Source organism: Sturnira hondurensis, unplaced genomic scaffold (genome assembly GCF_014824575.4).
Source record: "Sturnira hondurensis isolate 20B ecotype Veracruz unplaced genomic scaffold, ASM1482457v3 Scaffold0014384, whole genome shotgun sequence".
In the NCBI taxonomy this organism is placed as follows: Eukaryota; Metazoa; Chordata; class Mammalia; order Chiroptera; family Phyllostomidae; genus Sturnira; species Sturnira hondurensis.
This window is the reverse complement of record NW_028087015.1, coordinates 27,466,714-27,487,520: the sequence shown is the minus strand read 5'-3', so window position 1 is coordinate 27,487,520 and position 20,807 is coordinate 27,466,714. Positions and strand designations below refer to the sequence as shown.

At 38.4% G+C, this 20,807-nt stretch overlaps 1 protein-coding gene across 2 annotated transcripts in view; it reads right to left on the bottom strand.

The window, feature by feature from the left end:
• Positions 1 to 20,807, bottom strand: part of SRGAP1 (SLIT-ROBO Rho GTPase activating protein 1) — a 267,456-nt gene that overhangs the window by 63,685 nt on the left and 182,964 nt on the right. For both annotated transcript variants that reach the window (XM_037063067.1, XM_037063068.1), the window contains exons 7-8: positions 5,630 to 5,851; positions 3,432 to 3,533 (exon numbers count right to left, since the gene is read on the bottom strand). In XM_037063067.1, coding sequence (XP_036918962.1) covers positions 3,432 to 3,533; positions 5,630 to 5,851 — 324 coding nt within the window. The remainder of the gene's footprint in view (positions 1 to 3,431; positions 3,534 to 5,629; positions 5,852 to 20,807) is intronic.

Here is a 20,807-nt window from a genome sequence, read left to right as displayed (position 1 = left end):
AAAAGTTATTCTTTGAAGTAAGAAAAAGAACATGAAAAAAATTGGGAATAAGCTGTGTAGAAAGCAGGCCCTACTCTATTTCTATGTGCACAACACCTGATGGACACTAGAGTTTGTTGACTCGCTGACTGAGTGGAAGTGGAAATCACAAGAGTGAGGTACCAGTGATGCCAATTTGCACCAGAATGAAACAGAAAGCTCATTTTAAAAGGGTCAGCAGGCAAATGGAAAGTTGTAAAGTGAAAATAAACGTCACAATCTATTACGAATATGCAACAACCACAAATTTAATCGTCTTTCTCAAACATTTCTTTCAACTTTTGCTATTTATGAGTATACTGAGCTCATTTCACAAATGCTATCGCTCTCTATTCTTTAAGGCAGGTGCTGCAAACTCAAATGTCTTCAAGGGCCAACAGAGTAATGAAAATGAGGCAAGTGGGCTGAGCAGAGAGCATGACAAACAAGCAGTAAACACACTATGTCTAGGGAAGCATTTATTGCTCAGCTGAAGCAGGTTATCATCCTGCAGAAATGTAGGTCTAGTGTAACAAGACTTTCCAAATTTTTTAGAAGCTAAAAGTCAGTATCTTCATTTAAAAGTTTCAATTTTTAAATAACAACTAATTTTTAAAAATCAAGCACTGTAACACAAACAAAATTAATATGACCAAAGGGCTCTTAGTATATAAACCCTTCCAAGAAGGTTTCCTACAGCTTCAAATGGTTCCCATTATTTGTTGTTGTGTAAGATTTGGTGAAAAAGTTCAGGTATTTACTGAACTGCACTGTCCATTCTTTTGTAAATTTCGATGAAATTCTCTCTCAACTTTGATCTTTTTACAGCAGTCAAAACTATTTGTAGGTAACTGAACCCTTGCTAGTAAAACTTGGACTTTATGAATGTGTATATTTTTGTGCAGAGGCAGAGAGTTACATAAGATTATACATGTTTCTTTACTTGTATTGATTTTGGTTTGATACTAATGTGTCAATTTTCTGTCCTACAGTGGGAGGTTGAGAGGCAAGTTCTTCATTTATAATAAAGTGCTATACAGGACTCCAAATCAGCAATGGCTGCTATATTGTTCCTGAGTTATGTTTCTTATATTTCACATTGTATGAATGACTTCTTATAGCCTGGTTCTTATGCTAGACAGATGCTAACTGTGACTTATCCATCTCTCTACTCTTCATACCTGGCAAAATATGCGCAACACAGAAGTTGCTCAGCAAATCTGTACTGTGCTGAACTGAACACAGCACAGTCTCCTTAGGCCTCTTACCACATGACGTCAGCTTCACCGAGGGCTCATCCCCAAGGAGAACCTGGGTGATAACCAAATGGCTCTGGGAAAGCAAGGTTCTCCCAGAGTACCTTGAAATATGTTGAAACATGTTCCTCCTTCTGTACCTATGGAAATCTACTGAGTGTCAAAAATCTAATTCTTTTCTCAAAAATCCAATTTAAATCTTACTTTCATTGGGAATCCCATTCCACTACAGTAAATCGGTTCCATACAACAAATCATAAACCAGTGGTCATGCTCACAGAACTATCAAGACACCCAATTCATTTGTTTCTACAGTAAATTTTTGCAAATTAACCCTCAGGAAGTGCTGTCTGCCTCATCAGTTTATATGGACACTGGACTTCTCCAAATTTATGCCCAAAGGGACATACGTAAAATGTTACCAGCTCAGAGGCTTGTGGAGACCAGAGAGGTAACATAAATGCATGAGTCCAATGTAAGAAAGTCAGGGGCTGAAACGACTATGGCAAGGGAATTTAAATAGCTGGGCTCGCTCCTTCATGGGGCAATGCAGGCCCAGAGTCACCGTCTGCCCTGGTTTTAATAGACCAGAACTGCGGGAGCCAAATGAAACAGGTCTGTGGGCTGCCAGTACAGACTTTGTGTGTAGCACACTATTTTCCTAGAGCTTAGAGAATTTTTCCAATTAAAACAGCAGGAAGACTTGCATCAAAAAAAAGTGGAAGGATCCAGTAACTGTAGTAGATGAATACTTTGTGATGCCTCGCTCAAACCCTCACGCCTCAACTCTGAAACACTTCAAGGAGAGTGAGAGCTTTCCTTTGGAAAGGCTCATTTGTGGGGCTTTACAGAGGTCAAAGTCTGAAGCCCATCAGCTGCATCTTAAATACACATGTTTGAATAAGGGGTGGCTTGGTTCTTCTGGAAAGAATGGAAGCCGGAAAGCTGCAATAGGTTTTGACCAAACTATACTGGTCTTCAAACACATCAGTCTTTTAAAATACAAACACACATTCACATAGCTCAAAATGTCCCAGTGGTACTGAAATAAAAGAGAGCACCAAAGTGAATTTTTATAAAATTCATTGATTTTTTTTTTCTGTTCCAGATTCCTTACTTTGGAAAATTGTTTATTTCTGTTGGGGCTGTTAATCAAAGGGCTCTCTGAGTGGGTAGAATATCTAGGCTGACCAATGAGAAAATCCCATCTCCTGGATGTACGGGCTGGTCTAGAAGTATGCATGACAAGTCAGTCCAATGAAGGATCCTCTTTTAGAGAGAAAAGTGCTGGAATGGCTGAGGTGGCAAGCTGTAGGTACCACATAGTCCTGGCTCTCCCAATACCTGGCAGAGGGGAGGAAACAACTACCCACACACCTGAAGATATTACTTCAGTGTGATGAAAACAGAGATTCTCGAAAATATTACCTGAACACAGATTTAATTATGACTGCAGGTACTGAAATCTGATCAATATGTAAACCTCCAAGACATAAATTTGATTTGGGTCTCTATAAATTACAACTGAGAGCCATGATAGTACAAGAAACATTTATGATTCAAATTTTTATTTAAGGAGAACATGGATCTAATTAAATTAATTTCAGAAAGAGGCAGCTGAATTGTACGACTGCTTTCTGGCTCATCATATATATTTATAATCACATTTTATGTTCTACATATTTAAATCCACTAATGTCAGCAAACAGTTTCTATTTTCATTCAAGTACTATTTTAATATGATTTTTGTACTTATTATATCAGTAATGCCATGTTCAGTCCCCAAAACCTACAGAATACAAAAAGTATAAAAAGTGCTAATTTCAAAAGCTATGATTAAATGAAAACACCTGTCAAAAGTTCCATGCCACACATTATTGTATATTCTTGGACACATATGTTGAATTTGATAACCTATCAGAACAATTTTTAGTGTGAATTATAGATTCCATGTGTATGCAGTGAAGTATTCTTTCATGGAAGGATACAGAATCTGCATTTATCCTCTATAAAGAGTATTTTAGAAACCCGGATTTGGCTGAAAATGTATGATGAAGCAATTGCATTTTAGAATGTTAAATATGCCTAGGTTGTGTGAAAATGTCTTCCAGTTGACATCAGAATTTGGATTACTTGCAGGGCAGAAAGCACGCTCACCTCCTCATTCTCGATTTTGAGAGTGGCCAGTCGGGACTGCAGCTGCTGGTACCTGAGCATGAGCTCCGCCTGGACCGGCTGCTGAGCGCTGACCTGACACACCTGCCGGGGAATCAGAAGCTATAGTTACAACAGGGAACCATCAAGCCAGCCTCCAGAGGGATGGCTCTCCTAGTTAAATGCTGCATGAATCACGCCGATCCCAAGATTCCAATTACATATCTACTTTTAATAGCCTCCTCAAAACCTCAGCTTTAAATATGAACTGGTTACGTAAGTGGGAAGAGCAGAACGCAGCTGCGCGGCCTGGATATGACTGGAAAGAGAGCAGCTGCAGGAGCTTTGCTCTAAGAACGAGCCAGTTGCTAGAGTGGAGCTCTGAGGCTGACATCTCACTCGTGGAATTCTTAATGACTATTGGGCAGATGACAGAGTGCAACGAATGGTCCAAATGGCACATCCAGGCACAACGGGGCAGGCAGTGGAGCCTGCTGCTTAAAGTCAGCTGGGTGACTGTGGTTAAGTTACTAAGCCTCAGTTTTCTTATCTGTAAAATGGACATAATAAGAGTTCCTGTGCCACAAGATTGTTGAAGGAATGAAATGAGATAATGCACACAAACCCCTCAGAACACTGCCTGGAACAGTGAAACCTCAAAAAAAAGTGAACAGCTATTATTATTAACATCTTTCAACCATGACTTGTCTTGCCAATGCCAGGCAAATGGCGTGAGTCACCACGAACTTCAAGAGGCCACTTATCTTATGCTTTGTTGGAAAGATATTTTGGCTAAGTTCTCAATTATAAATAAGGTCAGATTAGAATCTTTTAATTATATTAAAATTACACCAGAAACAATTTATTCTTCTCTTTCTTGTTATAGAAATACTCTCGGCAGATGAAGATTTTCTTTTATGGGGTCTCCAAAACGTCACAGAGATTATTGCTCCCTGGTGACGCTGGCCATTAAAAAAATAAAAAAGGCAACAGACTTACTTTATTAAAATAATATTAGTTTTATAAAAAGGTAAAAACTATTAACCCAACTGAAGTCACTTGCCTGTGATATTTTGTCATTGTACAGGGTGGGGTAAAAGTAGGTTTATAGTTGTTCAAATGCAAAATAATACAATAATTAATAAAAAGTGACACAGGAATAAACTGCGTTTCATGTGCTCACAAGTGCACACCTGCTTCCCCCCGACTCTGGATGTTTAACATATCCATCTACAGTTGAGAAATGAGAAGAGCAACCCCTTGGAGAAGCAAGTTTGGGCAGCGTAAGCCACTCCGCCCACCAAATTCACATGCTATTGGTATAAAAAATGGTCACCATTTCTAATCGAGTAATTCACTCTATCAAATCAAGCAAAAATAAAATTAGATTAGAAATGAGCAGGTATGAACATATATATCTTACAAGTCTTCACATTAGGTGTTTCAGAAAAAATTATGGCATTAAAAAATCTGCCTTGGGTATTATAATTACATCTAGTTTAAAAAACATACTGTCAGCACGATAAGCTAAAATTGGATTCTTAATGTATGAATATTGTTTTGCACAGCTGGGACATCAAGTGTTATATAGCATGCTCCATTAATTGGCTCTTCTTATTTTCCTCAGTCCACAGACAATAAAATATACCATTGTAACTCATAAACAGTTTCAATGGATTTTCTTCCCTTGAGAAAATAGGATAGAAAGGTAGATTGATATAAAGACATATCATTTCTAAGGTTTGCTTCACCAATTTGAAGTCAAATGAAATATTAAAAAATGTTTTACATTTTCCCCTCTCTCCCATTTTCCTGCCATTTATAATTATTTTTCTTTATAGGGATCTTTAAGACAGGATTACAAGAAGTCTTTAGACAGATTCCACTGGGCCAGCAAAATGTTTTTTTTCTGAATTTAAGTTTGAATATTCTGAGGTAGAGGAAAAAGTTTTTAACTAACTCAGAACAGTTCCATGCTTACACCCAGCTGAGCTGCACATAAATCTGTTTGGCCTGTGCAGGTATCCGATCATTTAATTCTTGCTTTAAAAGGTGGTATCAACGGCTCATCTTAATACTATGTGACCCCATGCAAAAGCAGGAGAGAAAACAACTGGGAATTCCTACAACTGTTGGGCTACAGCAGGTGATGAGCAATGTAAGTGAGGAGAAAATTCGTTAGTTTTAAAATAATTACTGACCTCATCACCTAGGTGAGACTGAAACTCGAACTTCATTGGTGGACAGAAGGCAGCAGGGTACATCTCCATGAATCTCTGTTTATCACTCCTGGGCTCCAAATTGTCAACTGCATTCTCAATAATGTCTAAGCCTTCATGCCTGGAGGTTTCAAGGTTATACTCCGCAGAGAGATATGTTCTTAGGGCTCTGTTCAGACTTGCATGGTAGCCAAGATCACAGCACTTGAAAATTAAAAGAATACCATATGAAAGAATTGAGAAGTACAGATTGGTAGTTACAAAACAGTTTCAAGGACGTAGAGTACAGCATAGGAAATACAGTCAATACTATTTTAATAACTATCTATGGTGCCAGGTACATACTGGAAATAAAAGGGAGTACAACTTTGCAAAGAATGTGGTTGTCTAACCACTATTCTGCTCACATGAAACTAATACAAAATAATATTGAATGTAAACGGTAATTTAGAAACTTTTAAAAATTAAAAGAACACCATGTACAAATATTACTTTGCAAAGAATAAAAACCTAAATGTGACAGCTACAACTATGAAATTCTCAGAAAAAAACAGGCAAACCTTCATGACCTTGCATTAGGCACTGCTTCTTGGACATGCATCAAAAGCATAAGTAACAAAAGAAAAAAAATAAACACATTGGATTTCATCAGATTTGAAGACTTCTGTGCTTCAAAGGGCATAAAAAAGTAAAAAGAAAAAAAAAACAAAAAAAAAAGTAAAAAGATAATCCACAGAATGGGCAAAATTTTTTTTTTGCAAATCATATATCTCACAAGGGATTTGCATCTAGAATACATAAAGAACCCTTACAACTCAATAATAAAAAGACAACTAACCCAATTTAAAAATGAGCAATGGATCTGAATAGACATTTCTCAGAAAGAGATACACAATTGGTCACAAGCATATGAAAAGGTGCTGAACCCCTTCAGTCATCACGGAAATGTAAACTGAAACCACAGTGAGATACCACTTTATGTTCATTAGGATGACTACAGTCAACAAGACGTAACAATAAGTCTTGGGGAAGATGTGGAGAAATTGGAAGACTCTCATACACTGTGATGGGAACATAAAATGTTGCAGCCACTTTGCAAGAGTCTGGTAGTTCATCAAAAGATTAAACAAAGAATTAACATATGACTTAGCAATTCCATTTCTAGGTATATATACAAAAAATAAAAACATTTTCATACAAAACTGTATGTGAATGTTTATAGCAGCTATCTTAATCATAGCTGAACAGTACAAACAACCTTAAGTGTCCATAAACTAACAAATAACCAAAACGAACTATTATTCACGCATGGAAAGAAATGAAGCACTGATGCATGCCACACTATGGATCAACAATGAACACTGTTCAGTGAAAGAAACCAGTCATAAAACACCACACATTACATGATTCTATTTACATGAAATGTCCAGAATAGGCAAGTCTGTAGAGACAGAATGTATACTGGTAGTTGCCTGGGACTGGAGGAGGGAGGAAACTGGGGAGGAATGGCTAAGGGATATAAAATTGCTCTCTGGGGTAATAAAAATGTTCTAAAGTTGGCTGTGTGATGGATACACAGTTCTGTGAATATACTAAAAGCCGAGTGTAGGTTTTTAATGAACAAACTGCATGGCATGTGAATAATATCTTAATAAAAGTGTTAAAAAATAAAAGCAAAACCAAACATTAAAAGGAAATAATGAAGAAATAGCATTCAAGTTGTCAGTGCATACTAAGATTAATACAATGACATACTGAAATCTTTCTCAAATGCAGCCATGCTAACTATAGTATTTCAGATTTACCTAATTTACTGAGGACTCAATAATAATCTGTACTCTTTTAGAAATGGGAACAGTTTTGAATCTGCCAAACAGTCTGGCAATACCTTACTTCTCATCCCTAAAATAAAATTCTTAAATAAGAAATGGTTGGGAAAAAAAAAGAAATGGTTGCCAAAGACCTCTTATTAGAGATAAAATTTTATTTGTATATCTAGAAATAAAAGAGTATTAGGATTCTTGAATTTTCAAGGTATCATATACAAATACCTTTTATTTGTATTTATATTTACTTTTTCATGTTGCATTTCAAGAGACTAAAATTGATAATATATATATAGCTCCACAGATCAGTTACAAATTACTGACAAAATTTACATTTATGCATAAAAGCAATACAAATCTTTTAAAGAGGAAACAAGTGGTTTTAAAGATACAAAACCAGGTCATCCCTTTATTGTTCAATTCAACTGAATTCAACTCACTAATTGGCCATCTATTAGGTGCCTGGGAATCTACGAAAACTGGAACACAGTAAAATATAATCTCCATTCTCAAGGAATTCAAACATAAGCTGTTCATTAGTCTGCTATTCATAATAGTAGAGACGCACAAAGGAGGCAACCTTTGTGTAAAGGATGCATCCGTCAGGACGCGAACCATCGGCTCTGCCTGCAGGAAGGTACAGGTTTAGTCATTTAATCCAAAGTATCTCATTCCACCCTTGCCCTCCAACTTCAGAATTATTAAATTTGGAGTTTTTACATAAACACGTTCTAAAATCTTCCTGATCAAAGTGTGCTCTGTGGATCAGCAGTGTCAACATCACCTGGAGCTGGTTAGAAACGCAGAATCAGGGCTCCACCCCTGACCTACTGAATTAGAATCTGAAGCTAAAAAAACACAAACCCACAGGTGATTCATATGCACATCTAAGTTTGAGAACCACTGCCCTCAAACAATAAAATGAAAAGGTCCCATAACATCGTGTTTTTTGGGGGGGGGGGGTGTGCTTCCCCAATCAGGCAAGAGAATCAACTTGATTAAAGATTACTTGATTTTAAAAAAGCAGAAAGTAGCTGCCACATCACAATTACAAATACAAACAATTGTGAAATGCAGTAATCAGTCATTAATACATTTCCAGTGGAAACAGCTACACTCAAATATAGACAATGATTTTCAGTAAATTAAAAAATTCTAGTCTCAGATGAACAAAGTCCACTTTTATTCCTCTGGCTCCTCAAAATCCATAAAGATCCTGTGATGCAGTTTTATATACATCAGGGGGACTGAAAAATTCTATCATTCAATAAAACCTCATTTTATGAAAACATGAATCCGTAAAGAAACAGCTTTATTTCTTTGAGATGTACCAGTGCTTCAAAGCACCCTACTCTTCTGCAAGAAGACGGATTCAACTTGACTGTAACGAAGAATAACACGCAAGCTGCTGTATTTTATGAGTACTGATCCCAATGGGACTTAAGAGAAAATTGATATTGAGGGGAAAGAAGCAAAGCCCTCTACCCTTCTCCTACAGAAAACAGATCTCTTCCCAACAACTTAAAAGAGAGGAAGAGAGGAAAAACAAAGGGAGAAGAGGAAGAAAAGAGAAAGAAATGCAATCCCATCTACCCAACTGTGTGAGTTAGACCTCTGAAAAATACATACTAAGTTTTCATTATTCCCAGAATGAACTAGCAGTTCATTCAGATTTGTAAGGATGGCTTTTGGCGGGGCGGGGGTGCGGTGGGGGTGGGATAAACCCCAAGATTAAAGCACTGGTGCGTGTTTCCACACCCAGGTCAGCCAGGCGGATCTGGTAGGTCTGGACCTCGTCAGAGACCCCTGACTTCACTTCCATTTCCCAACAGGGTGGGGAGAGGCATGCACGTGGGCTTAGCAACCAATCCAGAGGCCTTGCCAGGTGTCTTGCAGACTTCCACTGCTACGCTTAGGAGGTTTCTGGGGTGAGCTTTGATGTAAAGTTTCCTCCTCTGACAGCTACGGGGCTAATCAGTGTGTAACGTCATTTAATTGGCATGATTTTTTTATTTCTGATATGCAGTATTTTCTCCACTCTAGGTTTTTCAAGCATCCTGAACATTAAAAGAAACAAAAAACAGGAATAAAACTGATTCAAGGTCTCTAGAAACAACAGGGCCCAATACAGAATCATGTTTTTTCTAAACTGGAAGCTAAAATAACACTGGATATGTTAAGATTGAAGATCTTTGTTAAAAAGACCTAAAATAATTCTATGCATAGAGCTTATGAATTATTAATAATGATATGAAGAGCCAGCTTCTGCACAAAGAGTTGAGTTATAACCCAAGCACATTCAATGCTGAAAATACATAAGATACCAATAAAATAATTCATGAAAATAAAAGTGTTGCTCCAATGGATTTAAAAAAACCCTCTGACTGGACATTAAATTATGGATTAAAACTGGGGAAAGAAAGAATGTTGGAAGCAGAGGGTTTATTATTTTTAAATATCTTAAGAGCTACCAAGATAGATTCCATTAGATATTAGTGTAAGTCACCAAGGTAGGCTAATTTCCTTAGGTGAAAGGTGGCAATTAGTATGAAGAACGAAGACAGAATCCAGGCATTGAAGACTGTGATAGATACTTTGCATTGTCCAAAAGTCTGAGAGGTCAGCTGAACTACATTTTGTGGGTATGATGTCAGGTAAAACTGGTAACAGCTGTTCTGGGAGATAACATTAATGGCAAGAGAAGCCTTAGTGGGGTAAAAGCTTGGTGGTCCCAGATGGGAGTTACCATAATGGAACAAGCCCCAAGCACATGTCCCCAGTAAGAACCAATTCATTTGCAAGACAGCCCTGGAAGTGCCTGGAGGGCAGCCACAAGGTCCTGTGTAACTCTAGAATTAAGCAGTTGTCATGGGAATGAGAGGGAAGGAACTCTTCTGCAGAAGTATTCTACCTGAACTTTATCACTCCTGCCTTCGTCTGAGAGGCTTCCATGATGTTTGTCCTGGACCCCCATCTCTAGCTTTTAGTAAACTTGACCTTGATGATTCCACAGCTATGGGTATTGGGTAAAGACTTGGTTTACCCTTTATCTGAATCTTTCTAAGAATGGTGTAACCCAAGCAAATTGAAGTGCAAAAACAGTTCTCATGTGACCATGGGTAGTGCTGAAAGGATCACCTCTCTAGCTATTCAGTACCTCATCCTAGAAACCATAAGCACATTTTTGCTAGACGTGGGCATCTTGTAAAATGGAACTGGATGTCTAAACTTTTACAGGCAGCGTTTACACACCTGCTTTCCTGTCTGGGTTCCTGAAGGTTTATCAAGAGCTGACAATTTAACTCTTGTTGCTGTTAGTAAAACCTATCTTGACTTTCGAACAACACAAAGGTCAAAATGGTACATCTATCTATGTGATAGGACTGAAGACAAAGTGGGAAACGGGAACAACGGACGTTGCATATGCCTGTGCCAATGAGGAGGCTGGACAAACCACTTGTTGCCTAATGCAGCTCTTGACCACACGGGCAGTCACTTCCCTCAGAGGAGCTGCGACCACAGACTCATTTAAACTCATCCCCAGGCCAAATCTCTGTAGCTACCCTGAATCAGATCACAAGAGGAGAGAAAACAAAGCAAGTCCAAATAAATACAGGTCAGGTGGTAAATGCTATGGAGAAAAGTCAGAGGAATCAGGAGTGGTAGGTGGAGGGGTGTTGCTCTTTTATATAGGGCAGCTGGCAGGTGTAACATGAAGAAAAAAATGAAACCAGTCTTGCAAAGCTCTGGAATAAAGAGTGTCCTATGCAGAAGTAAAAAGGCTCCGGGCAAGAGAAAGCTTAGTGGGTCTGGGGACGGAAAGGCCAATGCACCTGAAGTGTGGTGTCCTAGGGGAAAGTTGCAGGACAGGACACTGAGTGACAGGTAGAGGCACCAGTTCACATAGAGTCATGGTGAATAGTTTGGATTTTATTCTAAGGGCAATGGGAGTCTTTTGCAAAGTTTTAAATAAAGATTGACAGGCCTGATTTATATATGTTGACAGTTTGGCTGCTTGGGAAGAGAACAGGTTATTGATCGGAAGGTCTCAGAGGAACCTCCTTCCTAAGAGCAGGCAAGAGGAGAAGAGGGTTTTGTCTAGGAGAATCGGAGTGCAGGTGGTGAGAAATAACAAGGTTTGGGATATTTAGGAAGTAAAGAGGGGAGGATTTACTGATGTATTTATATGTGGGGAGTGAGAGAACTGGATTTTCTGCTTATTCAAAGGGTAGAAAGTGGTGTCATTTTCTGAGGTGTGAAAAAATGGTAAGGAAGAGTTGTGTGTTTGGAGGATGATGATGACAATGATGAGGCAAGAGGATATAGAAAGCTGTTTGGAAAGCCTGACATATTCAAGATGCCTATTAGACATCTGGTCAGAGATGTCCAGTAGGCAGATAGAGACACAAATCTGAAGCCTGGGAAGGTGATCAAGGCTGGTGATAAAAATCTAGGAGCCATCATATAGTACTTACGGCAAGGGACCAAGAGACAGAAAGCCAGAGATCATGCCTTAGGTGCTGTGCAACATTCAGAGGTCTAGCCAAGAAGGAAAGCGGGCAGGGAAGCCTGAGAGGGAGCAGCCTGTGCTTCCGGTGGACACCAGGAAGGTGTAGGTTTTGTTAACAAGACAGAGGCCCACGACCTCTGTCCTGGAAGAAAATCTAAAAGCCATCTACTTCAGTTGCCCAACCCATTTTGGCTTTAAAAAACCCTTACTATCACAAAGGGATAAAAACATGCATAATCGGTTTATATGATAACAACACCATCCTAACTCATTTAACATCATCCCTCTATAATCTTCCTAAAAGAGCTCAGGCCTAATGGGGACTACAGTATTACAATTTGGCAGGCATTCATGGATAAATCTTAATAGCATTAGCATGGGGGAAAGTCAAACTAGTCAAAATCTAAATTCTGAGTGAGTTTGTTTTTTGATTAAACACAAGTCTAGAGACAAAAAGATAAGGCTAAAAGCTTTAGGACAGCTTATTATTTAGAAATGAAAAAACAAAATGGCATGTGCTATATGATATAATCTAATTTCAGTTTCATTCTGTATACATGGCTAACAAAACCCATGACAGTTATCTACACCCAGAAAATTAGCTGGAGTAGGGGGTTATTCTATGGCAATATCCTACTTTCATAGGGAGTGACTGGAGACTGTGATGCTGACTTGTAAGTACAACAAATGCTTTACTATTACTGGGCAGGTGCTCTGAGACAAAGCACAGATGGAATTTTACTGTGGAGGGCCTGGTTTCTCTGAATGTCTTTTGAGGGTGGTAGGTGTGGAATTAGACTGAACGAGGCTATATATTATTAGTGCTGCAGTCTTAAAACCAGTTGTTTGAAGAATTCCACACATACAGAGTGGTGAATTTGATTATACAGATCAGAAATTCCTACCATAATGGCTTGTACTCTCTTTGCAAATCATAATTACTTGAAAATTTCAGCAATCAATTACAAATATTTCTTGCCTGTATGATTTTCTTTTGGTGATAAATCCTAATTCTAACAGAATAATTAGCTATAGTCTCTTTTGCACTTAATGGTGTCCTCTTAATGACCACAATTGTGAAATCTATTGTGTACAATCTATTTTTCCCCTGTAATTATGCTTTTATTCTCCCAAACCAATTAAATTTCCTTTGGTGAATACTTGCAACATATTTCTTACAATTCATACTTATTCTTTAAAATGACATAATAAAAATTCACAGTGTGTTCCACTTCTCACCTGATTCCAAACTTAAGAGACTGTTACTCCACAAACGAAATTTACTTTGGACCTTCTTCAGAGACAGAAGAGATGGCATCTTAATAGTCTTCTGCTACTAAGATCCAAAGTGACACTCTGGATTAACTAATACTCAATTCATTCTGTAAAGCAGAGGTCAGCAAGCCTGTGAGCCCAGTCTAGCCCATGGCCTGATATGGTAATTCAAGTCTAGTTGCAATACGACCACATTCATTGCTTAATTTTTGCCTATCTATGGTTGTTTTTGCACCAGAATTAAGTACAGACAGATACCATATGGCTTACAAAGCCTCAAGTATTCACTCTCTGGATACTTACAGAGAACGCCTGCGAATCCCTGCTCCAGAGCACACTGACCGATGCCGGCACGCCGCGAGCACGCCCAGTTACCGGGCCCTCTCTAATATTCTGGCACATTTCTGCCCCAGCGTTTCTGCTCTGCATGCATCCAAGAGCCGATTGTATAATATTTGTGCCACTTACAATGTAATTTTAAAGTAATTAATATGTTAAATAAATTGAGAAAAAGTGAGAAAGGAGTTATCAGTAGGACAGGAGTAAACAAAATTATTATAAATTAAACAGAGGTTATGTTAATTGTGCAAGATTATGAAAAACATTGTAAATATCTGGAGTAGTTTTTGTTCTACATTAAAGAACTCAAAATTAGAAATCAAAGATAATACACAATGGATGTGGTTTGTGCAAATAAAGACCACTCAGTACTCCATACAAAAGATAAATCAATATATTTAAAAAGCTGACAATTGGTATGTTTTAGATTAAAACATTTAAGGCATGCTTTTAACCTTTTTTGAAAAAATAGCTTTCTGCTTTTTCTTTTTAAAAATTTTTAAAATGTATTTGATTATGCCATTACAGTTGTCCTATTTCCCCCTTCATTCCCCTCCACTCTGCACACCCCCTCCTCCACCATTCCCCCCTTTAGTTTATGTCCACATGTCACAAGTCTTTAGATTCTATACTTCCCATGCTATTCTTGCCCTCCCCCTGTCTATTTTCTTACTACTGTCTATGCTACTTATTCTCTGTACCTTCTCACCCTTTCTCTCCCCCTCCCATTCCCCTGTTGCTAACCCTCCATGTGATCTCCATTTCTGTGGTTCTGTTCCTGAACTAGCTGTCCTCTTATTTTGCTTTTGTTTTAGGTGTGGTTGTTAATAACTGTGAGTTTCCTGTCCTTTCACTGTTCATATTTTTTATCTTCTTTTTCTTAGAGAAGTCCCTTTAACATTTCATATAATAAGGGCTTGGTGATGATGGACTCCTTGAATTTGACCTTATCTGAGAAGCACTTTATCTGTCCTTCCATTCTAAATGAAAGCTTTGCTGGATAAAGCAATCTTGGCTGTAGGTCTTTGGATTTCATGACTTGGAATACTTTTTTCCAGCCCCTTCTTGCCTGTAAGGTCTCTTTGAGAAACCAGCTGACAGTCTGATGGGAACTCCTTTGTAAATGACTGTTCCCTTATCTCTTGCTGCTTCTAGGATTCTCTCCTTCATTTTACTCTTGGCTAATGTAATTACGATGTGCCTTGGTGTGTTCCTTCTTGGGTCCAACTTCTTTGGGACTCTCTGAGCTTCCTGGATTTCCTGGAAGTCTATTTCCTTTGCCAGATTGGGGAAGTTCTCCTTTATTATTTGTTCAAATAAGTTTTTCACTTGTCACTCTTCCTCTTCCCCCTTCTGGTACCCCTATAATTCAGATGCTGGAACGTTTAAAGATGTCCTGGAGGTTCCTAAGTCTCTCTTCATTTTTTTGAATTCTTGTTTCTTCACTCTTTTCTGTTTGGTCATTTTTTTCTTCTTTATGGTCCACTCCCTTGATTTGAGTCCCAGTTTTCTTTCCATCACTATTGTTTTCCTGTGCATTTCCCTTCATTTCAATTAGTTTAGCCTTCATTTGTTCCTCTAATTTGTGACTAAAAGCAACCAGTTCTGTGAGCATCCTGATCACCAGTGTTTTGAACTGTGCATCTGATTGGTTGGCTATTTCTTGGTCGCTTAGAGTTATTGGCTCTGGGGCTTTGAGTTCTTCTTGAGCGATAATGTTTTGGTCTGTTCGAGCCTGTTATGTATGAGGGGTGAAGCCCTAGGTGTTCACCAGGGCACAGCAACTCAGTAGCTGGGTTGTGACGCTGTATGTGGGGGCAGGGTCAGACAGGGGCAATGGTGGTCCCCTCTGCTGCTCCTGCTGCTGGGGCCTGCGCGGTCTGTTTCCCTGCTCACTTCTTCACCTGGTTTACCTGCGTGCGAATGTGTGACTTCTGTTAGCCAGCCACCTTGCGCCCTTACTGGGTCTGCCTATTGCAACCCCACGCCTGGGATTTGCCAACCGCCACCTGCGCACCTGCGTTGGTCTGGCCGAGTTTTTCTGCGCAACCCCGCTCCGCCAGCTGCTGGCTCCACCCCTCTTACCGGTCTGGATGAACAGTTCGTTGTTGTCGGACTTCCGTACAGTTCAATTTTCTGTGTTTTGGTTGTGTTTTTGTTACTAAAACTTTGTTGTCTTTAAACTTGGTTGTATGAGGACGCAAAGTGTTTCCATCTATGTCTCCATCTTGGCCGGAAGTTCTGCTTTTTCTTTTTTAAATACAAGGTGGAGCAAATGTAGGTTTACATTTGTAAGTACATAAAATATAGAGTTTATTCTTGTATTATTTATTAATTACTGTATTATTTTCCATATAAGCAACTGTAAACCTATTTTTGTCTCACCCTGTATAAAATATGCCATATTTATACACAAAGGCAAAACATATACGCTCCCTTTAAATAAATAAAATATCACTGGTAGTGTAGAAGTCTCCTAAATTTCCCCTTCTCAATCACTACTCCTTCCCTTTTCCCTAGAGATAACTCTACCAGGAGTACCACAAACTGCCTAAACCTTGTTGCGTATGCTATATTCAAATATTTCCAGCAAAAATAAAAGAGTAAATACTTGTTTAACAAGTGAGCCATATTTTCTTCAGTATATTATCCTTAATACAGTTACACCTTGGTACTTGTTGGCTTCAGAACTCATCAAAGCCTGTACTCAATGCATTTTGATGAGAAAAAATATTTTAGCACTCGGTGCTTCCTCAGGACTTTTGTACTTGCCAGAACTTGTATGAATCACGTCACTACCCCGCAAGAGAAAATACTTCATTGTTCAGTACTTGTGGGTGTCGGCACTCATCTAAGTTCCAGAATGAATTAGTGATGAGTTCTCAGGTATCACTGTATTAAAAAACTTTAGAGGTCGTATATCTAATACTTTTAATTTGGACTCTATCTTTATCAAGTAGTTAATTTACTTAGTTTATAAAGTGTTATCAGTGGTAGAGTTAATCATAAAATTAATTTATTGATCACAAGGAGCAATGAAAAATTAAGATTTATTAAAAATAAATTTCAGTAGAGATCAGTAGGAATATTGAGTCACATCACCCTGTGCTGTGATCAACTTTGACACCACTATTGGTGAGTTAAACAGATGTTGTTACGTATCTACATAAGATGTAGCAACATCACCTGTGATGCATTCTGGTGCAAAGGGACTAACCTGAATTCATGAAGCCTTGTACGTAACTCTGCTTTGTAAGAAATGTGGGGAACTGAGAAACAGGCTAAATGACACCCCAATTAAGAAATCTAGAAGCTAAGATGTTTTAAGAAAAAACTGTCTATGTCTCTTTAACAAGGGATTTGGCTAGATAAAAAAAGGCTGAAGGAACACATCACTCAGATGCAATGTGTGATCCTAAATTGGGTCTAGTCTAGACACACAAGCTGTGAAACATTTTGGGGTCAAAAATGGGAGTAGGGTATTGTTATTAGATGAGAAGGTTTTTCTGAAGTGGAAAGATGGAGATCAATGATTTTAAAAAGTAGGTTAAAAAGCTGTTTGTAAAATATAATTTCATAGTCTTCTGATATAAAAATATATATGTGAACACATAGAAAAAGTCTGTATTTTCAGTGGTGATCTTGGGGGGGTAAGAATGTGGTCACTTTATTTTTGCTTGTGGTATTTTCTATTTTTCTACAATGAACATAAACTGCTTCGTAATAATAAAAGACTAGTTTTAAAATACAAATTCTATGGAAAATTATGACTATTTATATTAATAAACCCTTAAATCTATCACAAAATTTAGACAGGATACTGAAATGGATAGAAACCAAGGGAAAGTAGAGCTGTGTATAAAACGGGGTCTCAACTTGAACTCTGATTATTTACAATGATTTGATTTAATGACGATACATTTAGTGTCTTTCATGTAACTTCACATAGAAAATGCTATGCATTAAAAATCTGCCCTGACTTCCAGTCAAGATGGAGGTGTAGATAAACACACTCCTTGCAAAACCACAGAAAGAATTATAGCTAGATCTTAAAACAAGTAACACCCAGAACCATCAGAATATCAAGCTGTGTGGAAGTCTAACCACCAAAGATTTAAAGAAGCCATGTTCACCTAGATGGGAAGAAGGGGCAGAGTCGCAGAGATGGGCAAAGACAAAAATATGCAATGTGGTGTGTAGAGGCGGTGATGGCAATGGAATGGAGGGTCCCACATTCATGTGTGGTAGATAAAAATCAGGAGTGATACCTTGAGAGTGAGGGATCACAGCTCCAGGCCAGACCCCAGCTCAGGGTTCCAATGCCGGGGAGATAAATCCCCCTAAATTCTGGCTGTAAAAACCAGTGGAGGTTGGGGCAGTGGAAGAAACTGATGGGTTTTCAGGAGACTCACTTTAAAGGTCCTGCACAGACTTAGAATATATGCAAACCCACCCAGTCTTGGATTCAGCACCAGGGCAAAAGCTGGATGGGTGCCAGCTGCATACAGGAAGTGGGTGAAGTGATTGGAAATGGGGTGAGTGCCGGGCAAACCTCCAGAAGCCAGGCAGTGGCATTTTCCCCTCTCCAAGCCCTTCCCCCACACAGAGCCACAGAGCAGTGAAGTGGGTTGCCCCACTCTGTTGTTACCTAAGGCTCCACCCCACACAATTTATAGGGGCTTTTTCTTAAACACGGAGTCAAAGCAGCTCTACCTAATACACAGAAACAAACAGGGAGGTTGCTGAATTGAGGAAACAAATAAATATAGCCCAAGTGAAAGAATAAAACAAAACCCCAGAAAAAGAACTAAATAAAACAGAGATAACCAACATATCAGATGCAGAGTTCAAAACACTGGTGATCAGGATACTCAGAGAATTCGCTGAATAAGGCAACAACATAAAGAAGAAGTGAAGGTTACACTAAATGAAATAAAGAAAAATCTACAGGGAACCAACAGTGAAGGGAAGGAAGCTGAGAGTCAAATCAATGCTTTGGAACATAAGGAGGAAATAAGTATTCAATCAGAACAGCAAGAAGAAAAAAGAAGTTAAAAAAATGAGGATAGTATAAGGACTGTCTGGGACATCTCCAAACATACCAACATCTAAATCATAAGGATGCCAGAAGAAGAGGAAAAGCAAGAAACTGAAAACTTATTTGAAAAAAATGATGAAAGAAAACTTCCCTAAATTGGTGAAGGAAATAGACATACAAGTCCCAGAAGCACAGAGAGTCCCAAACAAGTTGGATGCAAAGAGGACCATACCAAGACACGTCATAATTAAAATGTCAAACATTAAAGATAAAGAGAGAATTTTAAAAACAGCAAGAGAAAAGCAGCAAAAGAAAAAGAAATACCTACAAAGGAGTTCTGATAAGACTGTCATATGATTCCTCAAAAGAAACCTTACAGGCAAGAAGGGGCTGGAAAGAAGTATTCCAAGTCATGAAAGGCAAGGACCTACATTCAAGATTACTCTACCCAGCAAAGCTATCATTTAGAATGGAAGGGCAGATGCAATGCTTCTCAGACAAGGTAAAGCTAAAGGAGTTCATCATCACCAAGCCATTATTACATGAAATGTTGAAGGGACTTACTTAAGAAAAAGAAGATCAAAACTATCAACATTAGAATGGCAATAAATCCACAACTATCTATCTCCATAGATATGGAGATCATTTGGAAGGTGATCAGCTGGGTGGGGGAGTGGGGATAAGGTACGAAGATTAAGAAGCATAATTGGTATGTATAAAATAGACAGAGGGATGGTAAAGAATAATACAGGAAATGGAGAAGCCAAAGGATCTACATGCATGACCCATGGACATGAACTAAAGAGGGGGACTGCTGGAGGGAAGAGGGGTAGTGGGTAAAGTGGGGACAAAGGGGAAAACATTAGGTCAACTGTTAATAGAATAATCAATAAAATACATTAAGAAAAAAGCCCTAAAAGGTAAAAAAACTGCCTTGATATTTTCTTACTAGAGGTATGATAGCTCTTCTCATTATTATTAGATAGCTCAGTATAAAAGGTATTTTGCTAAATAAGCTAAAAAGCATAAAGGATTCTAGATGCCTTTGGATAATAGCCAGTCTGTTTCCTTTTCACCAGGAATGGTAAATTATAATGGTTTTTAGGATCACCGCTATATATACAAATTGAATTCCTACTAAATAAGCAGCCATTTTAGAATGTACATAGTCATATCTGATTGCCTTAAAAGTCAACTAATAATTTTCACTAAGAGAATATGCAATTTTGGCTAAATATGACAATAACCAATTTCATATAATTTGTTTTAAAATTCATATTTAAGTTGTACTACTTGAGAATTGTTCATATTTTAAATTTAAGACTGATCTTTTAAAAGCCAAAATTTTTTTTAAATGGAAAATTTTGTGGTATATTTAACTGCTATTTATTTATATCAGAGTTAATTGGATCTGGAAGTTAAAATGTCTGAGTTTGAAACCTACCATTAATGAGCTGTGTAACCTTACGCAAGCTTTGCAGACTAGCTGAACCTCAGTTCTTGGAATCTATAATATGGAGAAAACACTACTTACCTCACCAGGCTGTGATGGTTAGATGAGATTATGCTTAGAAACTTGCCTGCTACATAGTAAGGGCTGAGTGCATATCCGTGACAATGACGGTGACTCTCTTATAACCCTGATGCGGGATCTCTCCCCTTTATATCACAGTGATGTTGAAGATGCTACTCTACATCTCTACACAGATGCCCAATAGGTTCCTCAATTTTACTAGACAAAACTACTGCTCTCTCCCCTCAATCTGCTTGGCCCCAGGTTATTGAGAGGGTCCCCATCTCAATAATAAGTTACCACCATTCACCTCATTACTCGGGACCTGAACGAAGGAGTCATTATACCCTCCTTTTCACTCATTATATCAAAGTCCTATTAGATCTCTCTTCAGTCTATTTTGAATCCAGCCACTTCTCACAGGTGCGTCACTAGCACCTGTTCAGTCTAAGCCAGCATCACGTCTACCCTGGACAACTGCAAAGACTCTAGACAGAGTTTAGTTTTCACTCTCATCACCACCTGAGAATATTTTCCACTCAGGGGACACAGTGAACCTTTAAAAATGTAAGCCAGCTGATGCCACTTTTTGCTGTGAATCCTTCAATGGCTTTCCATCACACTTAAACCAAAATCTAAACCCCCTTCTCTGTTGAAAA